Source organism: Arctopsyche grandis, chromosome 12 (genome assembly GCF_051622035.1).
Source record: "Arctopsyche grandis isolate Sample6627 chromosome 12, ASM5162203v2, whole genome shotgun sequence".
NCBI lineage: Eukaryota > Metazoa > Arthropoda > Insecta > Trichoptera > Hydropsychidae > Arctopsyche > Arctopsyche grandis.
Window position 1 is genome coordinate 19,843,676 of NC_135366.1, and position 19,281 is coordinate 19,862,956.

Sequence of the window (19,281 nt, forward strand, 5' to 3'; positions counted from 1 at the left end):
ATGAACATTTTTTAATATAAAAAAATCAAAAGTGTCCGTCAGTCCGTCCGTCCTGCTGCACTGCGGCTAGGTAGCATTGAACCCAGCAAAACTTAGCGCAACAACTTGTAGATTGCGCCACGTAGTTACTTCATCTCCGCGCAGACGAAACAACCTGAGAAATTGCGAAAATTTCACAACGACCGCTACGAAAGAAAAAGGCGTTGAAATTTTCAAGGCGACTCGCGTGAAAAATCGCTGAAAAATTGCACCCTACATATTGCGAAATTGCAGCTGCGGGATAATGATTTTTGACTGTGCCAGAAATCAACACTTTTATATAACTATATCCGTCATTTTTAAATCGAGTTTCAAAGGATTATTCCATTTATTTATTTATACAGGCATACACCCATTTTTATTAATACGACATCTATGGTCAACATATTACATAAGTATTATTCAAGACCAATTACAAACATTACAATCATCATAGAGACATCTATGGACAAATTTCTGCAGCATTTTTAAATATCAACAAATTATGAGATGCTGTTTTTTTTCAACTCAAATCAAGAATTGCCAATTTTCAATGAAATCAGATAAATTTGCAAAATATGAAAGGAAGCCATCGACCTTGGAGTCAAATATCCAAGGCCTGGCCAGCAACAAAGCCAGGGATAGAACCCGTGATCACACAATCGAAAGTATAACATGCTAACCACTGATCTACATATGTATGTTGCTGATTAATGGAAAAAAAATCCGTAATATATTAATATCGCTCGTAAATAACGAAATCACGATACTTCATTCCCGAAAAACTATTCGAATGTGAATATATGTATATGTAGTATATAAATAAATCAAACTCATGAATAAAAAAAATCACAGATATGTTTACATTTTTTTATAGGTGATTAGTATTATGCCCGTTGATATTTCAATGGGTGGTTTTGGAAATTTATTGACACACGAGCCACACCCGAGGCTATTGTCGCTAGCAGTTTTATCATGCACAGTTCACATCACTCCCTTACACCATTCATTTCATCCCCGCACACTCGCCCAGCCATCCACGTACAAATGAGCATGTATATACATATGTGTTTTTGCCAATGAGTTTATGAATTTCTGATAATTATAATATTCATTTTTTTGAAATCTTCATACGTGTCAATGCAAAAAACCCCTTCCCTCTTCATATATGAATATGTACATATTTAAATTACAGTAAATATGTACATATTCATTACATTACAGTAAAATTTTAGTACGGATAGTTTCTTCCTTTGTTGTAGGTATAAGAAATTTCATATAGGTCTGCATTTATTTGGTCAGTAAATACATAAATGATCAGTATGATATATTTTCAGTCCCTGACTGATTAAATGTTGTATGTGTTTAAAAAACAAATACTCGACGGTTGACTCAATGCTCAAATAATAATGAATTTAATCTACAATATCTTACAGACAGACAGTTAGAATTTCCTAGAGTGCATTGCCTCGTGTCTCATTACACAACTTCAGCTGAAATAGGATGTCCTTGGAGGTGAAAAATGAACGCATTAGAAACGTCGGATTTTTAGTAACATTATCTACTAATAAATTCACCGTACAAAAAATTATGCATGAGAAATTATAATATTATAACGACACTTATGCGGAACATTGCGACGATGATGAAGCAACGTGTTTGGAAAGTGAACGTGATTTTGATTTATGCGTTATTATATAACACTGCATGGAAGTAAAATGATATTTATAAAAAGGTTTTAATAATAATAATACGCAAATAAATAAAAAAAATCGATCGATCATTTGTTATGTTCTTGACATTCGACATTATTTTTATTTCATACACTCAATGAATATGAAAATTTTAAAAGCATATCGAAGATATTGCTTTTGAATTTTTACAACACGGATCGTTTTTTATTTATTTATTTTAAAAAGTGAGAGTATTTTTTTTTATCAAATATGCGCATATAATGTATAGGTATTATGAAAGTGTTGATAAAATAAACTGGAGAATAACATTATGCAACCGGCATAATGCATATTATATGTATGTACATACGTATGCAATATGATTTAAATGTATATTATTTTTTTCAGCTTATGTAAAGCAGCAAATTTTCATTTACATAATAACAGCCGTTTCCTATTAAAAAAAGTCATTGAATAATTTTACCTATACATTTTATGAACTATGTATATATGTACGAAAATAATAAGCTTGTTTTCGTCGATTTATACTGATACAGTCTTAATTGCATAATTTGTAATCGAATTCGTTTCGTATGTAAATATTGAATGAATAAATGCATGCTTTATTGTATTATTATACGTGTAAATATATTCATTCACAATGAAATGGCCAATCGAAGCGTAAAAAATTTACATTTTATTGGCTAAATATATTGTACAATCTGTATAAAAATATTTTTCTTTACGCAGAACCGAGCAATTTACAGAAAAATTTCGATCATGGTGTCTTGCCAATGATGACGTATGGATGTGAAACTTTTGCATTGAACACCAGAATGCTGCATAAGGTCCAGTGCACTCAAAGAAGTATAGAACGCTGTATGCTTAGCATAAAGAGGAGAGGTAGAAAACGGAACACGTGGGTGAGAAATATAACTAAGCGGTTGACATAATGGTGAGAGTAAAGAGATTGAAATTGGTAGTTCCACATAGCTAGAAGAACAGACGATAGATGGATGAAAGAAATGCTCGAATGGTACCTGCAAGAAAGGCCACGAGGAAGAAAGGTGGATGAAATCAGAAAGATATGTGGGATGAGATGGATGAGATTCGAGATTCGATGAATGGAAGCGTGTTGGAGAGTACTTCAAATGGCCGTAAATGATGATGATGATGATGCATGTGTTGTGTGTGCTCATTTAAATAATCGATATTTTTTTCCATAATTCACTGACCAAATCAAGCCAAAGTTACTGACCGAATAAATTAAATTAAATTTTTTAAAATTAAAAATTATGCGCAATACATACCTACATATATACATATGTACTTGCTTACAAATTGGTATAAAGATTGAAATGAAATATAAAAGAGCCCTGTAAAAACTAATAAATTATTTAGTATCAAGGAAAGCAAAAAACAATCGTCAAAATTGTAAATTTTTCTACACAAAGAATTTGAAAATATAATTTTTCCGAATTTTATCTTATTTTTTAAAGTCTATACTCTTTTCTGAATAAATGAAAATTTCGAAAATTTGTATCATCGTATGGAAAAAATCTTCCCAAAAGATTTTCACGACGATTTTCTTTTACTGTATAAAATTTTTCACGTTATACGTGCAAATATGTATGTACATATTTATAAAAATTATAGCTAAGTAGATATAATATATGACTTTTACAATGAAAAAACTTTCATATTAGCAACAAGCGAAAGTATCCAAAGTATTACTAGCATACTACCTATGTACTAGCGAAAGTAATACTCGGGTAAACATCCAAATGAAATAGACGTACTTTGACATGAATAACTTAATGAATTAGAATTTAAATGAATAAATTCAACATTTTCAAAGCTTCCCTTGGAATACATCAATCGAGTTGGCTTTTTTGCCTGCACAAAAATTTGAATAAATAAACCGACAAACTCTTTATAAAAAGACATAATAATAACAAGGTGGACGCATTCGTGCACTCGTAAGAAAAAAGCACCGATTAAAAAAACTGCGCATTGTCATTGTGACGTCTGTAGTCTAAAATACGAACGATCAATTGACGAATTCGCATGCGCGATGTCGGCGTAACGCCTGTATGTACAGTGTGACGAAATAAGCATTTTATGTACAAACATACATACAAATGACTTCCAATATATCGACTTTATTATATTATATTTGTTACAGTCGAAGTGTATTTTCAGTGGTAATACACAAATTTCAACTGATGTTGTGGGTCATTCATGTTCGAATATAATTCAACTAGTAAATTATATCACTACAAGCGCAAATACACTTTCAATAATGTGCGTCAGTTGTAATATAACAGTTATGATGTTTTTACGAATGCTTTAGAATGCAATAATGCGTTTATATTTGCAAAAGTATTACGTATAAAGGTAATGAGTATTTTATTAAGATAGCTCTACGAATGTGTTAAAAACAAAAAAAATGTGACTTTCCAACTCAATTTACTATTCGAGTGACGTTTTCACCTAAACCTAACTTCTCCATCTAACCTGGTGCCAACTTATAATTGAACTGTATTTTCAGTTGTTATATATTTTGACAATTTGAAATGCAATTCGCCATATGAATCAACTTACGTGGGTTAGACGGAATATATTCCAATTAGCCACAACATACATATTAAAACTGAAAATACACTTCAACTATAACGCTAGCGAGTACCAGGTTAGATGGAATATATTCCAACTTGTCAAAATATATTACAACTGTAAGATACACTTTAATTTAAGCCAGCAGCGTGGCTCGGTCGTTAAGCTTCTGCTTAACACTGAGAGGCGCCGAGTTCGATCCCTTGAGCTGACCTCGATTGAAAAGAATTTTTCTGAGTATATCTGTAATGCTGCTGGTCAGACCAGGATTTGTGACTCCTGGTTGATCGTTTCCTATCAGAGTTTGCCAATTTTCTCTGATTTCATTGTTGAAACGATTCCCGATTAAAAATTGGCTAAAAATCCTTCCTACCCACTATGTCACCACTATTTGAGTATGATTAATGTAAATATTACAATAAAAATGTATGTACAATTCATAGATGTCTCGTTAATTGTCGAGTTTAAGTCAGTGTCTCGTAATTTAGCGACTTATGTATATAATAAAAAATGCTGTATTGTTTGTAATTTGGCCAGGAAGGCGCATTGGGGTTTACCTGTAATGCCTTCCTGGTATGAAATAAAATAAAAAAAAAAAAAAAAAAAAAAAATTGTAACATACATATACATATGTACATTAATGACATCCCTTAGGTCCAAAACTGCGTGCAGCTCATAAGAGGGTTAAGGTGTAGTTCAAAGGCTTCCCCGGTGCGCTTTCCCACTTCCACTATTTATGTACTATGTTTTTAACCCAGTTTTTCGTCCATAAAATGACAATGAAATACAGAGGCGTGCGTGCACATTACGAAGCAATCCCCCATCCACGACACGCCACTGTACCTCCACGGCTTCTCAAACGCTCCAACCACGAACACAAACATCTCGGATCATTATCAAATCGTCAAACATTCTAGACGGAAAACAATGTTGCCCGTTCGAGAAGTCGCATTGCACAATCGGCACGTGCACGATTCATTGTCAAATTTCACAACTCGTCTCACACACAATCGGCGTAAGTTACGCACATATGTACATATGCATGTATGTACATACTTCATCGGGGCAAGTTCGTCTTTGCATCTGTGCAGTTTCGGTTCGACCCAAGTTGAACCCGACCCCATTTCACGAGCGATGCGTTTTCCGTGCACAATCGGATACAGTCGCGTTGCTATATTTTGCATCGGTGTAGGTACCTAGATTAAATAGACGATGATGATCGGACGAGAGCTGTATGCGTACACAGGATGTGCACTCTATTTAATTTCAATGTACGTACATGTATTTTACAACGAGAGCTTTTCACCGCTATCGCCGTCGATCATTGCGAAACGGCGCTATAATCGATTCAACGTTTTGTTTCTTATCAGTAGGTACATACATTGTCGCTCTCAATGTTGTGTAAACTCTCACATTTTCGTTTTAGATTTGCCTAAATAAAGTATGAGCCACAGTTTAGCATACATAGCGATGCGGCGGAAAATTGGACTACGAACTGAACGGTTCAGGGTCGATCCCTTGATTTTGTTCTATGGTTTCAATACTTACACAACCTTATTTATGCATATATACATATATATATATATATATATATATATATATATATATATATATATATATATATATATATATACATAGGTCAACTTCCCAATCTTATTTAATACTATAAATTGATATTTTAAATAAAAATTTCATTAATTATGTAACTATAATATTTGAGAAAAGGTAGGTCAAAATACCAGAATACAAAATGCAGAAGAAGATTCTCTCTGCGGTACTACATAACTGCATAGTACGTAAAATACCTGTAAAGTGAGACAAAATTTGTTTGGAAGAAGCCGATAATACCAATCCGTCAAATGTTGAGAATCCAATAGAATAATATTTAGTCTGCTTCATTCCATCAACTTAAAATTTCTCGAGGCTCGTTTGCCTAACTTTTTCGGTGTATTTCGTTGTCGATTTTGTATATATACAAAACACATATACGGAAATGTTTTACATAATAACATACTTATTTTACGAGATAAACATTAAGCATTAAAAAAATATAGTAGGGATTGATTTTTTAACGTTTTTAAATATTTGAAAGATGTGCTAATAACTTAAAAATCTATGAATGATCACAATATGTCTCGTGTATTAAAGATATTACATACATGTATACAGAAAAAACATTTTTGTATACAATATATAAACTCCTGTTCAAGCAGACGAAAAGTTGAGAAAACGAGTATCGAGAAATTTTGAGAAAATTCGGTAGAACGGAGCGCACCGAATATTTTAATATTTACACATTTGTGAATAAATTTGATAAACATTTTTGCATTAATTTATGAATCAGCGACTTCAAGATGCTGAAAACTCAAATTTTGCGAGAAACAGTACAAAGTTGCCAATTTGTTGGAACCGTTACAATGAAATCAGATAAATTGGCAAACTCTAATAAGAAACAATCGACCTGTCATATATCCAAGGTCTGTTCAGCATCACCGGGCCAGATATTGACTCGTAACCACTCACTTGCAAGCATTACACGCTAAACCGATGATCAATGCTGCTGGCTAATATTCATGATTAATTCAAATTCATTTCTTAATAATAGTTCGCCTCTTTTGTACAGCATCGGAAGGCTTTATTATGTAAGCGAAATACATATCTATACTCTCATTGTGTCATAGATAAGAGCTATCGCCGTATGGAGGTGAACGCAAAATAGCCAATACATACGCTATGAAATATTTTAAAAATAACTCCACAGTAAAAGTGCATTGCACTATAGCCTGCATTTTCCTTGAATATGAAATTAAGTACTATTCTCAAACGAATACAACAAATCAACAAACTAATCAGGAGAGTTTTAATTGCATTATTTAAAAGCGAACACCGTCAGGTTTCTCCGCCACACTTCGCATCGTAACATTCGTACGTAATCCTCGGTAGCCGTTCGAGAGTTAAACGCGCGGTTTTATTTTAAACCTGACCTTAGTTGAACTCGCCCTAATTTCTAACTGCGGTGCATCCGCTTCTGAAATATGCGCTCGGATGCGGCCACAATCGAATCGGTCTCTATTTTGCAATATGCAACCTGCCTAACTACGGCCAAATCGAATCGAAATCGGAGCCGGACAACGATCGAGACGCCGAACGAGAAGACGAAACGCGCCGCCATTTTGAAACAATGCCACTATTGCTCGACGACCTCGTACGTACATGCTTAAGTGCTCATATAAACGTACGTAGATATTTTCAATTACAATCTTCACAATATATATAGGTCGAATATTATTAATTTTGACCTTATGCGAACCCGCCGACAACAATACCGCGTCGATTTGATGCGAAACGCACTATTTTCGGTGAACGTATCCATGCATTTTTCGGTAGGCTCGTCGCGTCGCCATTTTGTTTTGAACGTTTGCTTATTTTTCCAAGTGGAATGTGCAAGGGCGACATTTTTAACGTCGAAATGCATGTCTCGTTTACTTGTTTCGTATTTTAAACCTGACCTTAGTTGAACTCGTCCTAATTTCTAAACGCTCAATGCATCTCTACACCAAACGCGCTAAGAAGATGCTCCCCATTACACATTTGAATTGCGATTTAAGATTAAAAAAAAAAGTTCTAATCATTGAAATGTTTTATGCGTTCAATGCGGTATATTTTGCATGCGTCAAATATAAATTTTAATTTATTTTGGACTCGGTTATAAGTACCCAATAAGTATTTATACATAAATAAATCCTCAGACATGTTCAGCATTAGCTCATTTACGCACTTAATAACCATAGCAACCGCCAACCTTAAAAGTTATTACGATCAATATTGATTAAACGGCTTAGTACCGTGGAATTGAAGTCACTATATATGTATGTACGTACGTTCAAGACCCTAAATAAAGTCCAATGCACTCAAAACAGTATGGAGTGCTGTATGTTTGGCATAACGAGGAAAGACAGTAATTGGATTACGTGGGTATGAAGTATGTCGAGGGTAGTCGTTAGAGTGAAAATATTGAAATGGGAATGATAAAATAAGTACTAGAATAGCACCGAGAGAATGTAAAAGGGTAAAAGGAAGACAGCAGAGAAGATGGGTAGACGAAATTAAGAAAATATGTGGGGTAGGATGGATGTGAGTCGCGCAAAACAGAGACCGGTGGAAGCATGAGGCTTTCATCCAGTAGTGGATGGTGAATGGCTGTAGATGATGATGATGATATGTAAATATAGTGTAAATGATGATGATTTGCGTTGTATGTTGTAAGCCTTAACTTGCACCCTTAAAAAATAATAAAAAGCCGCCACCTAGCGGTAGAAACTTGAAGTAGCAAGTCATAACCTCGTAAATATTAGTTGCACTGTCAGTATCGTAAAGCATATGTAGATATTTCAGTATATTTAGTGGGTCTTAAGACATTCTTTAACTGGATGAATATTGATAAAGGAATGGTTACAACCGAAAAGCTGATTACGTCTTCAGCCACCATGATCAGGGTAACATTTGAGAGTTGAGAGGGAAGACGCTATAGAAATCGTCTATTTATGTACTATAAAGAAAGTGGTATATAAAACGTTATTATGGAACTCAACCATGGAACAAATGATGGCGCTTAAAACGTTTGATTTTTTTTTTTCAATAACTAAGATTTATTGATTGCTTATTGAATTGTTGCAAAAGTGATTTTATGTCCCCTCAAATGGATTTTCCATAACTGATTCATACTAAACAAAATACGATTGTAATATAATATCATTAATGACAAAGATGACCGATAAGAATGTGCCGTTTTACCCTGAACCATCATAACAAACATACCAATCAAGATTGTAGTGAAAATAAAAAAGACTTTCAGTAAAATTAAATACTCAAAGAACATCCTTCCATTATATGTATGTTATCTCGACATTTTGATGACGTCTCGTGTGTGCATTTGCATCACATCACTCTCCCGCATGGATTCACTATCATCGGCGACGAAGCGAAATAATGCTACATAGGTACATATACATATATACTATAGTACGTGAACAAAAAATAAAAATAAAGCATGTACGTATCGATATACGTATACGTGTACAGTTAGGCGGGAAGTGGAGTTGATTTCTCTGTTACGTATCCGTTAGAAGCACTTTCTACGGTGATGTCATAGAGCGGACTTGCGTTGCGCAAACGTAGTCGTTGCCCACGGACCGTGGCATTAGCGACTAAAGGTGAAATTGACGACGAACAATGAACCGGTTGAGCTGAGAACAGTCCAAGACCGATACACCAGCTTCCTACCCAACAGCTGAACAAATTCTAGTACCAACTTTGGCCGGTGAAACCTTTCAAAGCCACCGAAATCCTATAGCGCTAGCCTTTCACTACCCACTTGCTAGATGGAATTCTCTTCAATGCTCTTTCATTCCCATTTTCGCAAGCTTTTGTCTATTGTATTTCATTAACTCATCAGTCTGACGTCCATTAGTCCTTTTTGTTTACTTTCGGCTACCATTCAAGCTGTTTTTATTCATCTCTCGATTATTCGCCTGGTATTTTAATTCTGCCATTTTTTTTTTAGATATATAATGGAATGTACAATAGTATTTTTAACAGCCAAAACTTCATGAATGCACAAACAATCTCATACAACTTTGTAATAGTAAACAACAGTATATTCTCGCCACTGTTGCCTAATATAATATTATCAAATCTTGTTTGTCTGCTTTTACATTGCACAAAAAATATCCATTCCAGCACGAACAACTGGGTCCTTATATCAAAATTTAAAGTTCAAACGTTACATCCGTGTTATTGTCGCAAAAGTGCATCGATGCAAGTTGTATTTCGCGCAAAATGTAAAACCAGCAGCAATCAGTGGTAATGCTTTTAACTGAATAGTTACGGGTTCAATACCTAGCCAGGTGCTGCTAGTTAGACCTTGGATATGTGACTCTAGTTTGATCGTTTCCTATCAAAGTTTTATCTGTTATCATTGAAACGGTTCCAACAAATTGACAATCTTGTCCTATTTTACGCAAAATTCGAGTTTTCAGCATCTCGAATTTGCTGATTAATAAAATGCTGCAAAAATGTTTCCCTAATTTATCTATAGATGTCCCTATGATGCTCTATTAATTGTTTATCGATGTTTATTATTGGCCAGGAAGGTGCATTGGAGTTTACCTGCTAGGCCTTTCTGGTATATATGTATAAGTATATAAAAAAATAATATGTAAACCAGTGACGTCCATAGACTATATATACATACATAGTATATGCCAAAGCAATTAGGAAAAGTTCAAAATGCCACCCCTTCTCTAAATATGATAATATTATAGATAGATGCATATTTTAAATTACGATTTTTTTTAATTTAAGTAATTTGGATGATCTTACTTATATCAGGTTGACACGACGCGAGTACACTCAGAGCGCATCCGCTAATTTGGTCACTCGGACGTTATTTGGACGCTGCCACGTTACGAATAAAATCCGACTGACCAAATTAGCAAACTCGGTCTGAGTGCACTCGTATTGTGTCAACCTGATTTTAAATCAGTTGAGGATTAGTGGTCCATTTTTGAATTACAACTTATTATATAAAAGTAAATGTATATGTACTATGTATAAAACTTTTAAAATGAAAATTGCACAATTCAGCACACAAAAATGAAATGTAATAAAAATCGAAATGTATGTATGTATGTATATGTTCGATGCTAATTTTCAACTGCATTAAGAAACGACGCCATTACATTATTAGACTATGTTCTAATGTAGGTTTTTGTAAAGACCTTGGTCGGTTACGACTCGCAATAGCCGGCCATGACCGGCGTTAACGCAACGCTACATCGCTTCGTAAAAACATCTCTAATTCCTAGAGATATTTATGCATCGAATTTACGTACGCAAAGGGGCACTATAAAGCCTTGCACACGTCCACAATAGTAACAAGAAAACATGACAAACAAAATACCAAAAAACAAATTAAATCTAATGATCGACTTACCGTTGTTGAGTAGTATGTATACTTTTAGACACACATACTCCTCCATCCTCAGTTTTATTCTGCGAAACATGATGGTGATTTGGGTCATCCTTTCGACGACGAGCCCGACGTCTAACCGTAGCTGCTCCATGGTGATCGGTCTGCCCATGAGGGTCGTCAGACACGTCTGAAGCGTTCGGAGATTCGCATTCACCTGAAAATTACAATAATTTTAGTAATTGGACACTTCTAACGACCACACTTTAAGTTGACAACCCAGGGCCTTTTCTTACAAAGAATATATTATATATATCTCAGCTGTATTGACTGAACTATGTAATATAACAATACGAGAAACGCCAGCAACGATTTGAATCTAATATATAATTTCGAAAGAGACTTTCTATGTATGTATATATGTAAGTATCTTTGGTTGGGAACTTCGTAAACAAAACAAAGTTTCTATGACGACAATTCAATTTTAGCCAGCAGCATAGCTCGGTCGTTACACTTCTGTCTAACACCGAGAGGCGCCGAGTTCGATCCCACGAGCTGACCTCGATTGAAACGAATTTTTCCGAGTATATCTGTAGTGCTGACATTATTGACTCGATGCAAGCAACATTGCGCCATATCTTCGCGCTCTGTAATGTATGTATGTACATATATGCAAGCCGATTTTACCTTGCACTCGGCCAAAACGTGTCTGAACGTGCTATGCTATATAGTATGAATATAAGTAGTCTTTTCCGTGCACTACTGTGTTGGATAGTGTGAATACAAGATAATGCCTACAAGAAGAAGATACACACTTAAAAGTGAAACTGTCATAAAAACTTATTTTGAATTAGATCGAAGATTTAAAACCGTTTTAAGTCAGTATTCTCTTAAGCCGATTAAAACCGTTTAAGTCAGTATTCAGTTAAGTAGCTTTTACAATATATTTATTTTATTTTTGCTTGTATTTTACTCTATTTTTGTCAGTATTTTAATATGAAAGGTCAGTATTTATATGAAATGGCCAGTATTTATATTAAACATCCGGTATCTATCGTTTAGTATACATACGAGTGGTCAGTATAAATAATTAAAGGTCAGTATTTATATTAAATGGTTACTATTAATTTAAAATGGTAAGTTTTATTTTGACGAATGGCCTAAATTATTTTTTGATTGGTATCAACACAATATTGGTACGATCTTGATAGACAATTACATCCAAAAGGCATTGCTATTTGTTCTAGCAAATGTATGTCAGATTTTTATAATATCCATTTCTTGTTTATGCTGACATTTAGTAATACAAAACTGACCATTTTGTAATAAAATACTGGCCGAAAACTGATTTATATCCTTACCGAAATTGATTAAAATGCTGGTTATTTAATTTGTTGACTTTAATTTTAAAGCTGGATTATATATGTAGGTACTGAAGTTGCAGTTGCCTCAATGCAAAAAAATACAATTTAAAGAAAAATGGAGTTAAGATTGAAAAATTAGTCATAAAATAGTTAACATTGACATACTCATAAATAAATGAAAAGGTTGAAATCCCCTGCACGATTTGATTCTTCCTATAATTTTGAGATCATTCAACTGACCTACATACATACATTCAACTGACTAAGCAAACACACCAACCCTTAAATCGCTTTGATAGCATCAGAACAAATCTCCCTAATTGGCAATCGTATTAAATGAATACACATTTAAATATATACCACCAATCTAAACATAGAAAACTCAACAAAAATATACAGCGCCTTATTCGGAAAATATTATATTTATGTAATAATATCACTGTGTTGTTGACCTCACGTCTAAGGCGAAAATAGGCTGAGTCGACGAACCCTTCCATACACAAACACACACACACACATAAACAAGCGCACAAAACAAATAAAAATATTATTATATAGGTCGAAAACAGAACCGATTACGACCATTATCAAATACTCTCCCAGGTAATAAAAAAGATTCAAGGGGGGAAAGGTACGTTGCGCTGTGTATGCATTTTGCATTCGTTGCGCCTTCCCCAACCGGACACGGAAGGTTTCACTCATTTAAAACCGGAAGTGGTAGGGCGAGGAAAGGCGGTGAGTGGGGAGGGTACAGCACAGTGCCTACTTACGCGCCTCCCCTACCTCCAGAGGGGTTGGGGGCCGAGGGTGACCCATATAGCTATCGATTGGGGTGACTGTGGGTCAAAGGCCCCAGTAGGGGTACATACAGACCCCACCCCGCGCGCGGACGTGCATTCGCCATCGTGACGTAACGCGAAGATCACGGGAGAGGTCGAAAATTAAAGATCACATACATACATACATACATACATACATAAAAACAAGTGCGACATACGCCTTTTTGATTTTGAGTGTTACGCGCGTGCTTTACCTTGGGATTGTAATAAGCGGGTCGTCAACATGACAGCTGAGAGGGTTATGGCGCAGCAAATGGCCGAAAATACATAAATAAACAACAATATAAATAAAAACGGGATTTAATTGTTGTGCATTTAATGGTTGCACGCACGTGCCAAATTTCTGCTATGTGCTGTAATTTGTTGCACGAATTACCATGCATGCATATTTTACTGATACCAGTCAAGGTCTGGGTGAGAAGTGCACGAATTGATGGAAATTGAATACGAAATACAAACATATATATATATGTACTATATATAAATACATTGTATGTAGATCAAACTTGCTTCAAAATAGGTGAGAGCGAGATAGGGTGTGTGAATCAAAACAATAACTCTTCATTTTATATCTCATCTTATAAACACGATCTTGACAGTCTTGGACCAGTCTATTCAAAGAACGACTGTCTAGCGCAGCGGTCCTCAACCCGTGGTACGCGTACCACTTGGTGGTACGCGGTTGATGGTTGATGATACGTGAAAAAAATCGTTTGCTAGCTAAGAAGAGGTTAGTAGAAATCAGTAATGGCGGATTTATAATCATAAATAGATTTTTTTTTTATATAGTTAATAAACATTATCTTAATTAATCATAGTCGACGGTAATATGTACAGTTGATGACCGAAAATCCGGCAATTGATACCATTTTATAAAAGACAAATGCAGAATGCAGCTCCAGACTTTGGGAATATCTCGCATCATTTGAACTGAATTTTAAAAAATGTTCCTTTTAAAATTGAACTGAATTTTTAAAAAACATTAAATTTACTTTGGAATGAGATTTACTTAAGAAATGAAAATATATGTAATTTGTAATTCTGTGTTTCTATTAAAACCATATTAAAAACCTTTATCAATAATAGAAGTATGACGAAATAGTAGATAAATATATTAAACTCTGAGCGTATTATAATTGTGACTCCGCAAATAACTCTTTTCCACAAAATATCTTAACAAAGCAGATCCATTGCGTCTTTACGTTCCTTACCATGCAATATAATTAGACTTGCAATAACAAATGACTTGCAATACATACTATATAATTAGACTTGCAATAACAAATTTCATGATATACAATCATTTTATATGGTGGTATAATTTAGCGTAATGTACTACCAAGTGGTACGTGAGTCAAAAAAGGTTGGGAGCCGCTGGTATAGCGTATTAAGTAGCCCAATAGAAGTAGTAGAAAAAGGCAAGTCGTTGAATGACAAGGTTGACAAGATTTGACAACGTGACAAACGAAACGTTCGATTTCTACATATAACTGCACTTTGCAAATTTGGTGGAAAACACCGTTTTTCCTCTATACAATCAATCTATTCGATTTTTTTTAGTATATAGTATAACAATATATATCATCCTTTAGTATAAAATTTAGTAAATTCACACGAAAAAGAAAATCCGTACCAGGAAAAAATGGGTTTTACACGACCGAGCAACGTATTTACGGGCATTTCATATTATGTATGTACATAGCTTTGATCGTATGATTGGGAAAAGTTTTTCCGATTTTCTCAAATATGTATGTATATGTATCGAATGTATCAAACATAATTTTACGTCTAACACACATCAATAGGTTCGTGATGAGATTGTAAGGGTATCAAAGACAGGTATAGGAACATTTTTGATAATTCCATTATACGTATGTTCATTATTTGACCTTAACAATTAAAAAAATACACACATCCGGTGTTATACAAGCAAACCTATTAAATCACGCATTAATAATTCGATATGTATTATATATCGTCGGTTTATATGTCAAAATTCATCCGGATTAATCTCGAAATAAAGAGCATCAGTTAAATATACCTTTGAGAGTATTTCTCATTTTTAGAATATCAAATAGATTACTTTGAACGCATGACATGTAAAGGTAAAATTTAACGTTTATTGATATAATAGTTCATATGCATTAGACTATGGCAGATATTCATACATACATATGTATGAATATCTACTGTCTCAATTCTAGCTGTCTCAAATCTATTCCCTTTGCAGTACTGGCGAATTGCTATGTATAGGCGTTCCGTTGAAGACAAAACATTTTATAATTTACTCGTCTCTTCAAGCCTTTATGGAATTTTCACTATGAATATTCTGATTTATTGTCTATCAACCATAATTTTGAAATATTTCTTTTTGTTAAAATAACACATTTATATAGACTTTTGAGTAAAAATTTTTAGTACAAATATGGCAAGGGACTTGGCTCGCGAAACGATTCCCTCAGAACAAAAGCGCACGGAAACAGAAAACGAGGCCTTGGAATGTTATCGATCGATTGTTCAACAAATCATTCAGAAGATTAAGTCTTTAAGATAAACAAAATGTTACTTAAAAAGGTAGGCTACTTATGTCTATGATATACATATCTGTTAGCACAAAAATTTAAAAAAATATATTTTTTTGTCCATACCTAGTTCCCGTTTTAAAAGTCACGGCACGGCACTGATACATACATATATATGTACTTACAACTCCTTACTAGATTCGCAATAAAACCCTAATCAGTCCTTGGATACAATCACGACTGAAATATCCGAGGCGATTCTAAAACAAGTAAACCGGACCTAACCTAACCTGCTTCTTTAATTACGTTCGTTTTAATAAAGACTACATTAACAATGAAATGATAAAAATATGCCTCATTTCAATTGACGTTGATTAAGATATTTAAACAATAATCGTATAATAAAGGTTCATATCAAAGCTCGTCGAATGATATGAATGAAAATCTAGAGGTAAACTTAACTAATTATCAAAAACTCACCTCCTGCGATAATTCAGCCTCTTGATCTTGATGCTGCATGTGATGCGTGGCCGAGTTCCTACCATGCATAGCTTGGTAGGCGGCCGTCGTCAGCACAGATATCTCGTGCCACTTGTCCATCAACAGTTTCGAGTGGATCTTCATAGGTATTTCGAGTATGAACGGCAGCTTCTTAGTCCACGCGACCATCTTGTGCACTATCGAATCGCCGATCTTGCACAGTTTGTCTCCGATCTCGGACTTGTCCTCGAGCAGATCGGGGAGATGTTGCACGGTAGCAATGTCCTCCATGGCGTCGCAGTCTATGAGGGCCTGGATCATCTGAGCGGCCCTCTCAGCTGGGAGGATCCTTTCCCGTTCCCATTCTCGTTCCCGACTCGAGCTGGAACTCACGGCGCTGTCCAGCCGTTGTCTCAGGTGGACGATCTCACTGGGGTTCGTCAGGGCGGTTTTTAAAATGGTTCCGTTGGCGAGAGGTTCTGATCTCTGATTGCCGGCTCCTGGGGACACTGACACTCCCACGTTAACCCCCGTTCCTGCTTTTTGGCCTGATTTTTTGTGCTTCTTGTACTTCACCTTGTATAGGTTGTACACGGCGCCGCTGTTTCTTCCACCTGGCATTCTATCCTCTCGAACGGCTGAAATTTCAATGAAAAAAATGAATTAAATATCCCAGAAGCTGTACTAGACCGCAAAATAGGAGACGTGCGAAGTCACGTGGATACGACCTGCTCTGCATATTGATGGACAATACCATACAGGCCATAATACCATTAACATTGCATTATTTCTTAAGTAACCTATTTAAATCACTTGTGACGCTTTATATAATACTGCAATTTAGAGACTAGGTAATTATGTAGTGCTCGTGGATCGCTAGTTTACCATAATTAATCGCCTGATCTCGCGTTCGTGCCAAAAGAGTCTCAGCGTATACAATAACCAATAAGGTCTCGCGACCCATCGACCAATGATCTATCTGTGCGGAGAGTACATATTCGGGTATACACATTCGGCGGTTTTGGTCCGCGCGTCATTCGGAGCTGGCAGGCTGACGGATCAAGAACAATAAAATACCTCTAGCACAACTTCTGCGTCTCTGTACACACGTCCACGCTACAATACTTTCATTATAATTAAAATATAGATTAAATATATAAAACATAAAATATACCTCTATAATGTCATTGAACCTTAATAGTCTCATTTTTGAGACGAATAACTAACTGCCTACAAGGAAGATGAATAACGCAACTTGAACTGCAAGAAGTTATCAATGTTTTCACTCAACGTTTTTTCCACATAAACTCGAAAGTTTTCCTTATAATACTCATACCTTTTTTGTATGCAAAAATTTAGGTCATGTGATATTGTTAAAGTTTGCCTACTTTTTCATTTTCTACGAATGACGTTATCAGTCTTTTTATGCATAATAAACAATATTTCAACACTTTATGTAAATTTTTTAACGAAAAAAATTACATTAAATTAACTACTGGCCTTATTATTAAATAAATAAGATGTTTTTGTAAGTAATTTCACTAAATTACTATTATCTACAATGAAACATTTTCATTAACAAGTTCGCAATGCGTGAAATGCTAAATTTCCTCGTTTCTTTTCATTCGAATAACCGCAAGTTTACGACGACAAAAAAAATCAAGCAAGTGAAAGTCAAGTGTGTTGAGATACAAAGCAAAGAAGTTGAGCAAATAATATTCACACTTGAAGTTTTGCACTTGAATGATTTTCAACGGATGAAAAGCAAATAGTATGTATCCGTCTCAAGATAAGAATGAAAACAACTTAAACCTTAATAATTTTATTGTAAGACGAGTATATGGTAAATAGAAGCTCACCTTGAAGGACCATCCCTTGTTCTATGCACTTCTTGAATCGACAATACTGGCATCTGTTCCGTTGGGCTTTGGTGATCTCACAGTTGCCGTCGGCCACGCAAGTGTACACTCTTCGATTCTGCACAGTGCGTTTGAAGAAGCCCTTGCAGCCCTCACAGGTGATGATTCCGTAGTGAAGACCGGTGGCTTTGTCCTCGCAAATCATGCAGATCATGGGCTGATCGTCCTCGTCGGGGGGAGGGGGTGGTTCGGGGGCGGCGAAGACGAGAGCCTTCAGAGGGGGTGGTAAGGAGGGTATCTGCTGTCCGCCAACCCCAACAGTGGCCGAGCTCAAGTTGAGAGCGTGCAGCTGCTGGGCAGGTGGTAACTGGGTGAGATCTCCAGCCCAGAGACGCTCCATATTCAATGGACCGTGAGGTGCGCTGCCGAGACCCAGGAGTAGGTGAGCTGCAGACTCGTCCGACGCCTGGTGGTGATATTGAACCTTCGTTGAGATTAGGACAAAAAAGTTGGCATTGTAATTTTAAATGCATCGCAGTGTCCCAAATTCAATCCATGCGACAAACGGTGCATTCGAAATTGATATAATATATATTACATATATCCGTTAGGTACATGTAGATGCATACATACATACATATATCTAGTTTCTATCGCACCTCTCATTTCGCTCATGATGCAACGGCAAGACTTGCATCACACTCGCAATAGAAAATCACTTGTGAAAGTTCACCGACAACGCAATTAGCCGTGAATGTAATCGTTTTGAGAATCTCTCATACGTAGGTATATCGGATTGTTATATAGATAATAATAATTGACCGATATTTGAGAATGACGTGTGGAAAGTTGCCGACGTATGACGACGGCAGATGACAGATATCTACTTTGGGAGTCAGATTTCGATTGGAATAAGAAGCTGGATTTGGCTCATCTGCGG

General features: G+C 35.5%; 1 protein-coding gene across 1 annotated transcript in view; it reads right to left on the bottom strand.

Annotated features, from left to right (window-relative positions):
- Positions 1 to 19,281, bottom strand: part of Hr4 (nuclear hormone receptor 4) — a 48,372-nt gene that overhangs the window by 5,319 nt on the left and 23,772 nt on the right. The window contains exons 4-6 of the mRNA XM_077443347.1: positions 18,342 to 18,807; positions 16,483 to 17,120; positions 11,302 to 11,494 (exon numbers count right to left, since the gene is read on the bottom strand). Of these exons, the coding sequence (XP_077299473.1) occupies positions 11,302 to 11,494; positions 16,483 to 17,120; positions 18,342 to 18,807 (1,297 nt within the window). The remainder of the gene's footprint in view (positions 1 to 11,301; positions 11,495 to 16,482; positions 17,121 to 18,341; positions 18,808 to 19,281) is intronic.